The sequence below is a fragment of the Haliotis rubra genome, unplaced genomic scaffold, assembly GCF_003918875.1.
Source record: "Haliotis rubra isolate DU_JTF1 unplaced genomic scaffold, ASM391887v1 Scf678, whole genome shotgun sequence".
In the NCBI taxonomy this organism is placed as follows: Eukaryota; Metazoa; Mollusca; class Gastropoda; order Lepetellida; family Haliotidae; genus Haliotis; species Haliotis rubra.
Window position 1 is genome coordinate 527,760 of NW_025767388.1, and position 12,184 is coordinate 539,943.

Genomic DNA, 12,184 nt, shown 5'->3' on the forward strand with positions numbered 1-12,184 from the left:
GCTGTTGATCACTGGATTGTCTGGTCCAGACTCGATTATTTACAGACCGCCGCCATATAGCTGGAATATTGCTGAGTGCGGCGTAAAACTAAACTCACTCACTCACTCACCTAATGTAGTCCCACAAGGAGTAATTATATAATGATGTAGTATTGTACTCTTATCAATCAGATATTATCATTAGGGAGATAATGATTACTGTACACTTCCATGATGACCGTGACTTGAAACCCGTTTGTATGGATATAGGTACGTATTTGACTACAAATTACCTGTTATATATAAGTCTACCTAGGCTTACTGTGGTCCCACATGGAATAATTTCATGATGATGTACCATTATTAATCACATATTATGACTACTGAATACTTTCAAGATGACGGCGACTTAAAAAGCCGGTTTGTATGTATGCATGTATTTATTCAATAAGTGCCTGTTGTATGTAAAATGTATCTCTTGGGAATAAAAAACTTTAAAAAAAGAGAGAAAAAAGGGTAACAAGCCACAGAGTTACCAAGGCACTGGGATACCAACTTGCCAGGGTAGCAAGTAACTGGGTTGGGAGGTCCCTGGGGTACCAGCTCATGTGGGTACTATCCTACCAGGGTACCAAGTAACTAAGGTGGGGTGTCACTGGGTACCAACTCATTTGGGTATCATCCTACCAGGGTACCAAGTAGCTGGGGTGGGATGTCACTGGGTACCAGCTCATATGGGTACTGTCCTACCAAGGTACCAAGTAACTAGGGTGGGGTGTTCCTGGTGTACCAGCTCATTTGGTTACCATCCTACCAGGGTACCAAACCACAGGTGTACCAAGTAGCTGGGGTGGGATGTCACTGGGTACCAGCTCATTTGGTTACCATCCTACCAGGGTACCAAACCACAGGTGTACCAAGTAGCTGGGGTGGGATGTCACTGGGGTACCAGCTCATTTGGGTATCATCTTACCAGGGTACCAAACCACAGGGGTACCAAGTAGCCGGGGTGGGATGTCACTGGGGTACCAGCCCATTTGGGTATCATCTTACCAGGGTACCAAGCCACAGGGGTACCAAGTAGCTGGGATGGGATGTCACTGAGGTACCAGCTCATTTGGGTATCATCTTACCTGGGTACCAAGCCACAGGGGTACCAAGTAGCTGGGGTGGGATGTCACTGGGGTACCAGCTCATTTGGGTACCATCTTACCAGGGTACCAAACCACAGGGGTACCAAGTAGCCGGGGTGGGATGTCACTGGGGTACCAGCTCATTTGGGTACCAATATGGGGTTACCAAGCCACAGCCATCATTTGACCAACATATTACTCCTTCTTTTTCATCTTACATCAAACATGGGGGTGCTTTGGGACATATTCCGATCAGACTGCACACATCGTTTAACTCCATCCTAACATCGTCATAAAGGTGAAGGAATTGTACATACAACAGGTTTGGGTCCGAGGTCTTGCATGGAGGTGATGCCATGCTTGTCCAGGTATTCCTCGATCTTCTTCTCATCCAGACCGTCCACCGCAACACTCCGCCACATCTTCTGGAATTCTGCATCAATCATACAATTATTCAACGTGTTTCCCTTTATTTTCTTTCATTATCTTTATTAAATTGGTATTTTGTACTTAATTTATCATCTTCTGCCATGATGACACTGGATACTTTCAAAGTCAGCATGAGTTGCTGGGGTCCAATTTACACACAGAATTCCAAGGAGTAAAACTAAATATGTAATTTTCTGAATAAAATTGATATTTTATACTTATCCTGACTCATGCTTATTTGCTTGTCTCCTTAAGCAAATAAACAAGAGTCAGGATAAGGAAAAATATGTAATTTTCTGAATAAAATTGATATTCTATACTTATCCTGACTCATGCTTATTTGCTTAAGGAGACAAGCAAATAAGCATGAGTCAGGTTAAGGAAAATATGGTTTCTAAAAAACAATATTAATCTTATATTTTTATCATAAATAGGTTGGGTTTCCAAACAAACAAACAGTGCCTGAAAGCGCATCTATTTGACTGGTAACATGGTTGATAAAGTATATACATGTACTAGTCCTAACAAAATAATAGTTTGGATTGTGGCTAAAGTTTTCATGGTACCATTTATGCAAAGATTTATGAAATAACAGAAATTTCATAAAACTGAAGTGTTATGACAAACAGAGTTGTCTCCCTTGACTTTCAGAAACGTTCTGCTAATTCAAATCAGAATCAGTTGTTTTATCTGAAGCTTTCACAGAGAAGATTGAAGGAAGATCGAGAAATCTGTCAGATGTCATTTGAGGGTTTACCTTCGTCTATCTTAAACTGGCAGTACTTGTCGTTGTAATATAGCACCTTCTTCTTGTCCATGGGTCTTGTCACGTAGATGATATGTTCACCGAGTTGCTGCAAACATACACACCAGATACATGTCAGTACCGTGACTTTCAGTCCACAGTTTCACAAGGTAGGACATAGTACTTCTTTCACTAGCGGATAGGAACTTGCGTCCTCAGCTAGCTGATCCTTTTAAACTGTTTGCAATAATAGAATTCCTGTCTCATTCCTGCTTGACAACGGTACAAGAATCTGTATCAACACGTCGCACTTACGAATAAAAGAAGTTGTTATCCATAAAGTTTGTTTTATATAATAAGAAAATTTCAAGAAGTTTCAACGTGATGTGCGTAGCAATACTTATGTACTTGCTGTACCTTTTCACTCCAGTTCACGACACAGAAATCTTGCTGTTTTTTTCTGTTATATTTTTCAAAGCACTTGTAGCATTATACCAGTTTAATTCCTCGGTCAAACCCTTGCTAAAGATGATGTTGCCGCCTCTATATAATGGGTACAATGTGTGAAACACATTTTTGGTATTCCCTGCTATGACAGTGCTGGAATATTGTTACTGTTCTTAGTAATAATAATAATAATAATAATAATAATAATATGTCGACTTTGCAATGAATTTACAGAGACTGTCCAACACCTTGTCAGTGGATGCCCTTCCTTGGCACAAACAGCATATCTTAAACGACATGATGGCATGGCTCGCTGTTTTTACTACCGTCTCCGACATGCCTGTGGCTTTGACTCCGAGGTCCATCCATGGTACGACCCTGAACATGTCCAGGGCATCATGGAAAATGATGCTTTCAAACTTCTGTGGAATAGGCCCATATACAGCCTCAGAAGAATTCCAGCTAACAAACCTGATCTTGTCCTTTTTGATAAAGCCAATGAATTTATTTATATCATTGAATTTTCTGTCCCTTTTGACACCAATGTGATTGGCAAGATTAAGGAAAAGCATGATAAATATGCGGACCTCGCCTTTGAAATGTCTCGCTTGCATCCCAAGTACACTGTCATCAGGCTCCCCATTGTTCTCGGTGCCCTTGGTTTGGTACCTCCTGATCTCTTGGCGCAGATCAGGAGAGTGCCCGGGTTCTCCACCGGGAGTACAGCCCTTCTGACACTCTGGGTAATGCAGAAGGCTGCAGTGTTGGGGAGCCTTCATATTCTCCGGAAAGTTCTTGGTGGGTTCGACTAGGCAGCGTTTCCTGGGAGAAGTCCCATTCGCTGTCTGGGCTGCGTGTAGAGGGGGCAAGGGCCCTGAGCTGATGATGAGCCTTACCAGCCTGACTGTGCCAGGATCACCCGAACCCTCTCTGCTGCATACAATTTTTAATCTGTAAATAATAATAATAATAATAATAATAAAGCATCTGTCACTTGTGCATGCTCAAGGCGCTAACAGTAAGATATTACTACCCCAGATAGCCGAAACTGAACGTGAAGAGCTAGAAGGTCACCAGTCATGAGACTTATCCGACCGGGTACCCATGCACTGCTGGGTGAACAGAGGCAATTCTTAAACAAACTTACAAACTGTTCATATGAATTGTCTTCAGTACAATACACACATGCAATTCTGACCTCAGCTGAAAATGTTTGTTTTCTGTAGATTAGGAATTAGCCATAGTAACCTGCTGTTAAGCTGCTCTCTATAACAGATTTTGATATTGACTGTGGCTATACAAGGCATGAAACACCTCTCTGTTAAATGACACTATCACTGCACAGGTCTGTGTATTTACAAGTTAGTATCAAACTCATTCATAGATAGCATCACAGCTTAATGGCAGAAAGCATATTTACATATTTACATATCATTTCGGGCAAATTTGTGACAACCACAGATTGTTTGTGGCAGTTGGACGGTAGGTACGCCCACGTGCACATGTTCACCCCTTACTTTGAAGACTTTGGCTGCATCAGGCAACGACTCCTCAATGTCTTCCATAAGAATTCCGCCTCGTCCGTGCAGGTCGTAGCTCTTTAACAGCTTCATCAGGCTTTTTCGGTCTCTCACCTCATACTTAGGCTTAAACAGGAACTTCTTCAAGTTCCGTTCTTCAACAACGATAATCTTCGGATTGTTTATAAGAGCCTGAAATATCAGTTAAGACATTTAAGAGATAAAACTGCATAATTATGAGAGATTGTCCTCTGGAAGTCATCTGATTTCTGTCTCTGTCTTCAAGGGAGTCATATGCATATAATAAGAAAAAAATATTTACAAAAAGACTTCTAGTTGTAACTAACAGAGAACGTATTGACTCAAAATTAAATTTCTATCAGTATCCAAGCGTCAGTATGTTTCTTCTTGTTACTTATCATGATGATAGACCCAATAGCAAATACCAATATTTCCAATATGTTACCATGGTAAAGTGTAATACCCATGTTCACCTCTGTGTGGAGCCAGCGTTACTATGGCAAACCCCATTCACCCTCTGCCTGTTACCATGGTAACACAATGCCCCAGTTCACCTCTGTGTGGAGCCGATATTGCTATGGTAACATGCAACCCCACATTTACGCTCTGCATGTTACCATAGTAACATGTAATACCCCAGTTCACCCCTATATGTTACCATGGTAACATCTTATACCCAAGTTAACCTGTGTGTGGAGTCAGTGTTCTATGGTAACATGCAACCCCCATTTACCCTCTGCATGTTACCATGGTAACACAATGCCCAACCCCCATTTACCCTCTGCATGTTACCATGGTAACACAATGCCCCAGTTCACCTCTGTGTGGAGCCAGTGTCTCATCCTGCTGCCGATGTCCAGCTGGTTTGTCTCGTCTAGTATTTCCTCGATGTCCAGCGGCTCTGGCTCGCCATTCTGATGTCGAATCTAGAACCAGATCATTTCAATGAACTTGGCTGTCTGAACAACAGTTATACCATGGCTGTCAACTTGAAATGAGTGAGTGAGTGAGTGAGTGAGTGAGTGAGTGAGTGAGTGAGTGAGTGAGTGAGTGAGTGAGTTTGGGTGGGTGAGTGAGTGAGTGAGTTTTAATTTCATACTGCTTTTTGCAATATTCCAGCAATATCATAGTGGTGGACACAAGAAATGTGCTTCACATATTGTACCCATGTGGTTAATTGAACCGGGGTCTTCGGCGTGACAAGCAAACGCTTTAACCAGTAGGCTACCCCACTAGCCCTGAAACCATGAAGAGATGCAAGTCTTTGAGGTCTCTGGCATAAAACAACAAAAGCATGCAGTTTGGCGTGAACTTTAAAAAGTGTGCATCGCTGTGAGCGGGAAAACTGATGTATGGCAGTGTAGGAAAGATGTAGAAAATCTAGCCTGTCCACAGGACTGGCAGGTCAAATTTTTTACCAGTCCTGCCAAAATCTGGCCTGTCCTCCAAATATAAATAAAACACCTTCGGCAGTAAATATTCAAAAAGGTTATAATCATTATATATATGTCATTGGTTTGCTAAAATTGACCCGACATGAGGACGGACTAGATATTTTTTTAACCCGTCCTCCACAAAATTCACCCGTCTGGGACGTTGGGACGGGCTATCTTTCCTACACTGTGTATGGCTGTTTGGGAACGCTTTGACTTTGCTATGAAATTTGTTAGTGATATATTTTCATATGCATGCATGATATATGCATTCATGAAAGAGTAATTCATAGAAAAGGCTCATTTAAAGCAAAAATCGGTTGAGAGTTACCTCCGTGTTGTGGTGCGTGCACGTTATTATTTTGTTATTACATTGTTATTACTTCGGATTATTTCACAAAGTGAGTTAGTAATGTGAACAGCGTTGTTTCGGACATGAGGGCATTCAAGTAGGTTTGTTATATGGTTTCAGCTGTAACCTGATTCATGTGGAATACTGACAGTATTTTCCAGCAACACTACAAACTTGTGCCATGTCTTACTGCTTGATAAGTGTCACAGAATAAATATGATAAAGCAGTATATGAGAATATTGCGGAATCTGATGGTTCTTGACCATTGATCGAAACTGACAAAATTCTTGGTCCCCTTGAGTCCATTACATCCACAGTTTACTGTACTTCTATGACACCCCTAGATCTCCACTATCAAACATTCCACTATTCCACAGTTTACTTCTATGACACCCCTAGATATCCACTATCAAACATTCCACTATTCCACAGTTTACTGTACTTCTATGACACCCCTAGATCTCCACTATCAAACAGTTCACTATTCCACAGTTTACTGTACTTCTATCACACCCCTAGATCTCCACTATCAAACAGTTCACTATTCCACAGTTTACTTCTATGACACCCCTAGATATCCACTATCAAACAGTTCACTATTCCACAGTTTACTGTACTTCTATGACACCCCTAGATCTCCACTATCAAACATTCCACTATTCCACAGTTTACTTCTATGACACCCCTAGATATCCACTATCAAACAGTTCACTATTCCACAGTTTACTTACTTCTATGACACCCCTAGATCTCCACTATCAAACAGTTCACTATTCCACAGTTTACTGTACTTCTATGACACCCCTAGATCTCCACTATCAAACAGTTCACTATTCCACAGTTTACTTCTATGACACCCCTAGATCTCCACTATCAAACAGTTCACTATTCCACAGTTTACTTCTATGACACCCCTAGATCTCCACTATCAAACAGTTCACTATTCCACAGTTTACTGTACTTCTATGACACCCCTAGATCTCCACTATCAAACAGTTCACTATTCCACAGTTTACTGTACTTCTATGACACACCCCTAGATCTCCACTATCAAACAGTTCACTATTCCACAGTTTACTGTACTTCTATGACACCCCTAGATCTCCACTATCAAACAGTTCACTATTCCACAGTTTACTGTACTTTCTATGACACCCCTAGATATCCACTATCAAACAGTTCACTATTCCACAGTTTACTGTACTTCTATGACACCCCTAGATCTCCACTATCAAACAGTTCACTATTCCACAGTTTACTGTACTTCTATGACACCCCTAGATCTCCACTATCAAACAGTTCACTATTCCACAGTTTACTGTACTTCTATGACACCCTAGATCTCCACTATCAAACAGTTTATCTCCACTATCAAACAGTTCACTATTCCACAGTTTACTTCTATGACACCCCTAGATCTCCACTATCAAACAGTTCACTATTCCACAGTTTATTTCTATGACACCCCTAGATCTCCACTATCAAACAGTTCACTATTCCACAGTTTACTGTACTTCTATGACACCCCTAGATCTCCACTATCAAACAGTTCACTATTCCACAGTTTACTTCTATGACACCCCTAGATATCCACTATCAAACAGTTCACTATTCCACAGTTTACTGTACTTCTATGACACCCCTAGATCTCCACTATCAAACAGTTCACTATTCCACAGTTTACTTCTATGACACCCCTAGATCTCCACTATCAAACAGTTCACTATTCCACAGTTTACTGTACTTCTATGACACCCCTAGATCTCCACTATCAAACAGTTCACTATTCCACAGTTTACTTCTATGACACCCCTAGATATCCACTATCAAACAGTTCACTATTCCACAGTTTACTGTACTTCTATGACACCCCTAGATCTCCACTATCAAACAGTTCACTATTCCACAGTTGTACTTCTATGACACCCCTAGATCTCCACTATCAAACAGTTCACTATTCCACAGTTTACTGTACTTCTATGACACCCCTAGATCTCCACTATCAAACAGTTCACTATTCCACAGTTTACTGTACTTCTATGACACCCCTAGATCTCCACTATCAAACAGTTCACTATTCCACAGTTTACTGTACTTCTATGACACCCCTAGATCTCCACTATCAAACAGTTCACTATTCCACAGTTTACTTCTATGACACCCCTAGATCTCCACTATCAAACAGTTCACTATTCCACAGTTTACTGTACTTCTATGACACCCCTAGATCTCCACTATCAAACAGTTCACTATTCCACAGTTTACTGTACTTCTATGACACCCCTAGATCTCCACTATCAAACAGTTCACTATTCCACAGTTTACTGTACTTCTATGACACCCCTAGATCTCCACTATCAAACAGTTCACTATTCCACAGTTTACTGTACTTCTATGACACCCCTAGATCTCCACTATCAAACAGTTCACTATTCCACAGTTTACTGTACTTCTATGACACCCCTAGATATCCACTATCAAACAGTTCACTATTCCACAGTTTACTGTACTTCTATGACACCCCTAGATATCCACTATCAAACAGTTCACTATTCCACAGTTCCACAGTTGACTTACTTCTATGACATTCCTCTAGATAGTTCCACTATCAAACAGTTCACTATTCCACAGTTTACTTCTATGACACCCTAGATCTCCACTATCAAACAGTTCACTATTCCACAGTTTACTGTACTTCTATGACACCCCTAGATCTCCACTATCAAACAGTTCACTATTCCACAGTTTACTGTATTTCTATGACACCCCTAGATATCCACTATCAAACAGTTCACTATTCCACAGTTTACTGTATTTCTATGACACCCCTAGATCTCCACTATCAAACAGTTCACTATTCCACAGTTTACTTCTATGACACCCCTAGATATCCACTATCAAACAGTTCACTATTCCACAGTTTACTGTACTTCTATGACACCCCTAGATCTCCACTATCAAACAGTTCACTATTCCACAGTTTACTTCTATGACACCCCTAGATATCCACTATCAAACAGTTCACTATTCCACAGTTGACTGTACTTCTATGACACCCCTAGATCTCCACTATCAAACAGTTCCACTATTCCACAGTTTACTGTACTTCTATGACACCCCTAGATCTCCACTATCAAACAGTTCACTATTCCACAGTTTACTGTACTTCTATGACACCCCTAGATCTCCACTATCAAACAGTTCACTATTCCACAGTTTACTTCTATGACACCCCTAGATATCCACTATCAAACAGTTCACTATTCCACAGTTTACTTTACTTCTATGACACCCCTAGATCTCCACTATCAAACAGTTCACTATTCCACAGTTTACTTCTATGACACCCCTAGATCTCCACTATCAAACAGTTCACTATTCCACAGTTTACTGTACTTCTATGACACCCCTAGATCTCCACTATCAAACAGTTCACTATTCCACAGTTTACTTCTATGACACCCCTAGATCTCCACTATCAAACAGTTCACTATTCCACAGTTGACTGTACTTCTATGACACCCTAGATCTCCACTATCAAACAGTTCACTATTCTATGACACAGTTCAAACAGTTCACTATTCCACAGTACTTCTATGACACCCCTAGATCTCCACTATCAAACAGTTCACTATTCCACAGTTGACTGTACTTCTATGACACCCCTAGATCTCCACTATCAAACAGTTCACTATTCCACAGTTTACTGTACTTCTATGACACCCCTAGATCTCCACTATCAAACAGTTCACTATTCCACAGTTTACTGTATTTCTATGACACCCCTAGATCTCCACTATCAAACAGTTCACTATTCCACAGTTTACTGTACTTCTATGACACCCCTAGATATCCACTATCAAACAGTTCACTATTCCACAGTTTACTTCTATGACACCCCTAGATCTCCACTATCAAACAGTTCACTATTCCACAGTTTACTTCTATGACACCCCTAGATATCCACTATCAAACATTTCACTATTCCACAGTTCCTTCCATGTGAGTTATTGTCTATGTGAAACCTTTCTCGTCACTCTATGGCTGAAATATTGCTGAGGTGACGTTAAATTTTAACTCACTCACTCACTCTTCCATACAGACTCAGATTTGTTTGTCCATTTGTTGTTTAACGCCGCACTCAGCAATATTCCAGCTACATGGCAGCAGTCTGTAAATAATCGAGTCTGGACCAGACAATCCAGTGGCAAACCGCATGAGTATCGATCTACGCAGTTGGGATATGATGACATGTGTCCACCAAGTCGGCGAGCCTGACCACCAGATCCTGTAAGTCGCCTCTTACGACAAGCATGGGTTAATGAACATCAATATTCTAACCCGGACCTTCATGGGTCTTATAGACTCAGAATGTGTGTGAATAGATATCATTAGGTCTGTGAATCTGCAGTTCAATGTTAACATCTATGCCAGACTGACTCACTAGTGTCTGAGTTTGTTGTACAGGATTACCTTCATGTGCTTGACTATTTTAGCCAGGACACCAAACTTGAACTGCGAACTGCCTTGTGCCGTCTTGTAGTCCAGGGGTGCTGCCTCTGTGTAGAGAAACAACAATGTTTAGTAGGGCGGCCAGGAGAGCTGCCTCTGTGTAGAGAAACAACAGTGTTTAGTAGGGTGGCCAGGAGAGCTGCCTTTGTGTAGAGAAACAACAATGTTAAGTAGGGTGGCCAGGAGAGCTGCCTTTGTGTAGGGGAACAACAGTGTTTAGTAGGGTGGCCAGGAGAGCTGCCTTTGTGTAGGGGAACAACAGTGTTTAGTAGGGTGGCCAGGAGAGCTGCCTCTGTGTGGAGGAACAACAGTGTTTAGTAGGGCGGCCAGGAGAGCTGCCTCTGTGTGGAGAAACAACAATGTTTAGTAGGGCGGCCAGGAGAGCTGCCTCTGTGTAGAGAAACAACAATGTTTAGTAGGGCGGCCAGGAGAGCTGCCTCTGTGTAGGGGAACAACAGTGTTTAGTAGGGTGGCCAGGAGAGCTGCCTCTGTGTGGAGAAACAACAATGTTTAGTAGGGTGGTAAAGAGAGCTGCCTCTGTGTGGAGGAACAACAGTGTTTAGCAGGGCGGCCAGGAGAGCTGCCTCTGTGTAGGGGAACAACAGTGTTTAGTAGGGCGGCCAGGAGAGCTGCCTCTGTGTAGAGAAACAACAATGTTTAGTAGGGCGGACAGGAGAGCTGCCTCTGTGTAGGGGAACAACAGTGTTTAGTAGGGCGGCCAGGAGAGCTGCCTCTGTGTAGAGAAACAACAATGTTTAGTAGGGCGGCCAGGAGAGCTGCCTCTGTGTAGGGGAACAACAATGTTTAGTAGGGCGGCCAGGAGAGCTGCCTCTGTGTGGAGGAACAACAATGTTTAGTAGGGCAGCCAGGAGAGCTGCCTCTGTGTAGGGGAACAACAATGTTTAGTAGGACAGCCAGGGGAGCTGCCTCTGTGTAGAGAAACAACAGTGTTTAGTAGGGCGGCCAGGAGAGCTGCCTCTGTGTAGAGAAACAACAATGTTTAGTAGGGCGGCCAGGAGAGCTGCCTCTGTGTAGGGGAACAACAGTGTTTAGTAGGGTGGCCAGGAGAGCTGCCTCTGTGTAGAGAAACAACAGTGTTTAGTAGGGCGGCCAGGAGAGCTGCCTCTGTGTAGGGGAACAACAATGTTTAGTAGGACAGCCAGGGGAGCTGCCTCTGTGTAGAGAAACAACAGTGTTTAGTAGGGCGGCCAGGAGAGCTGCCTCTGTGTAGAGAAACAACAATGTTTAGTAGGGCGGCCAGGAGAGCTGCCTCTGTGTAGGGGAACAACAGTGTTTAGTAGGGTGGCCAGGAGAGCTGCCTCTGTGTAGAGAAACAACAGTGTTTAGTAGGGCGGCCAGGAGAGCTGCCTCTGTGTAGAGAAACAACAGTGTTTAGTAGGGCGGCCAGGAGAGCTGCCTCTGTGTGGAGGAACAACAATGTTTAGTAGGACAGCCAGGGGAGCTGCCTCTGTTTAGGGGAACAACAATGTTTAGTAGGGTGGCCTGGAGAGCTGCCTCTGTGTAGGGGAACAACAGTGTTTAGTAGGGCGGCCAGGAGAGCTGCCTCTGTGTAGGGGAACAACAGTGTTTAGTAGGGCGGCCAGGAGAGCTG

At 42.5% G+C, this 12,184-nt stretch overlaps 1 protein-coding gene across 3 annotated transcripts in view; it reads right to left on the reverse strand.

Annotated features, from left to right (window-relative positions):
• Positions 1-12,184, reverse strand: part of LOC124257959 (general transcription factor IIE subunit 2-like) — a 33,140-nt gene that overhangs the window by 6,341 nt on the left and 14,615 nt on the right. For all 3 annotated transcript variants that reach the window (XM_046692032.1, XM_046692030.1, XM_046692031.1), the window contains exons 3-7: positions 10,534-10,619; positions 5,093-5,200; positions 4,251-4,445; positions 2,299-2,395; positions 1,430-1,545 (exon numbers count right to left, since the gene is read on the reverse strand). In XM_046692032.1, the coding sequence (XP_046547988.1) occupies positions 1,430-1,545; positions 2,299-2,395; positions 4,251-4,445; positions 5,093-5,200; positions 10,534-10,619 (602 nt within the window). The remainder of the gene's footprint in view (positions 1-1,429; positions 1,546-2,298; positions 2,396-4,250; positions 4,446-5,092; positions 5,201-10,533; positions 10,620-12,184) is intronic.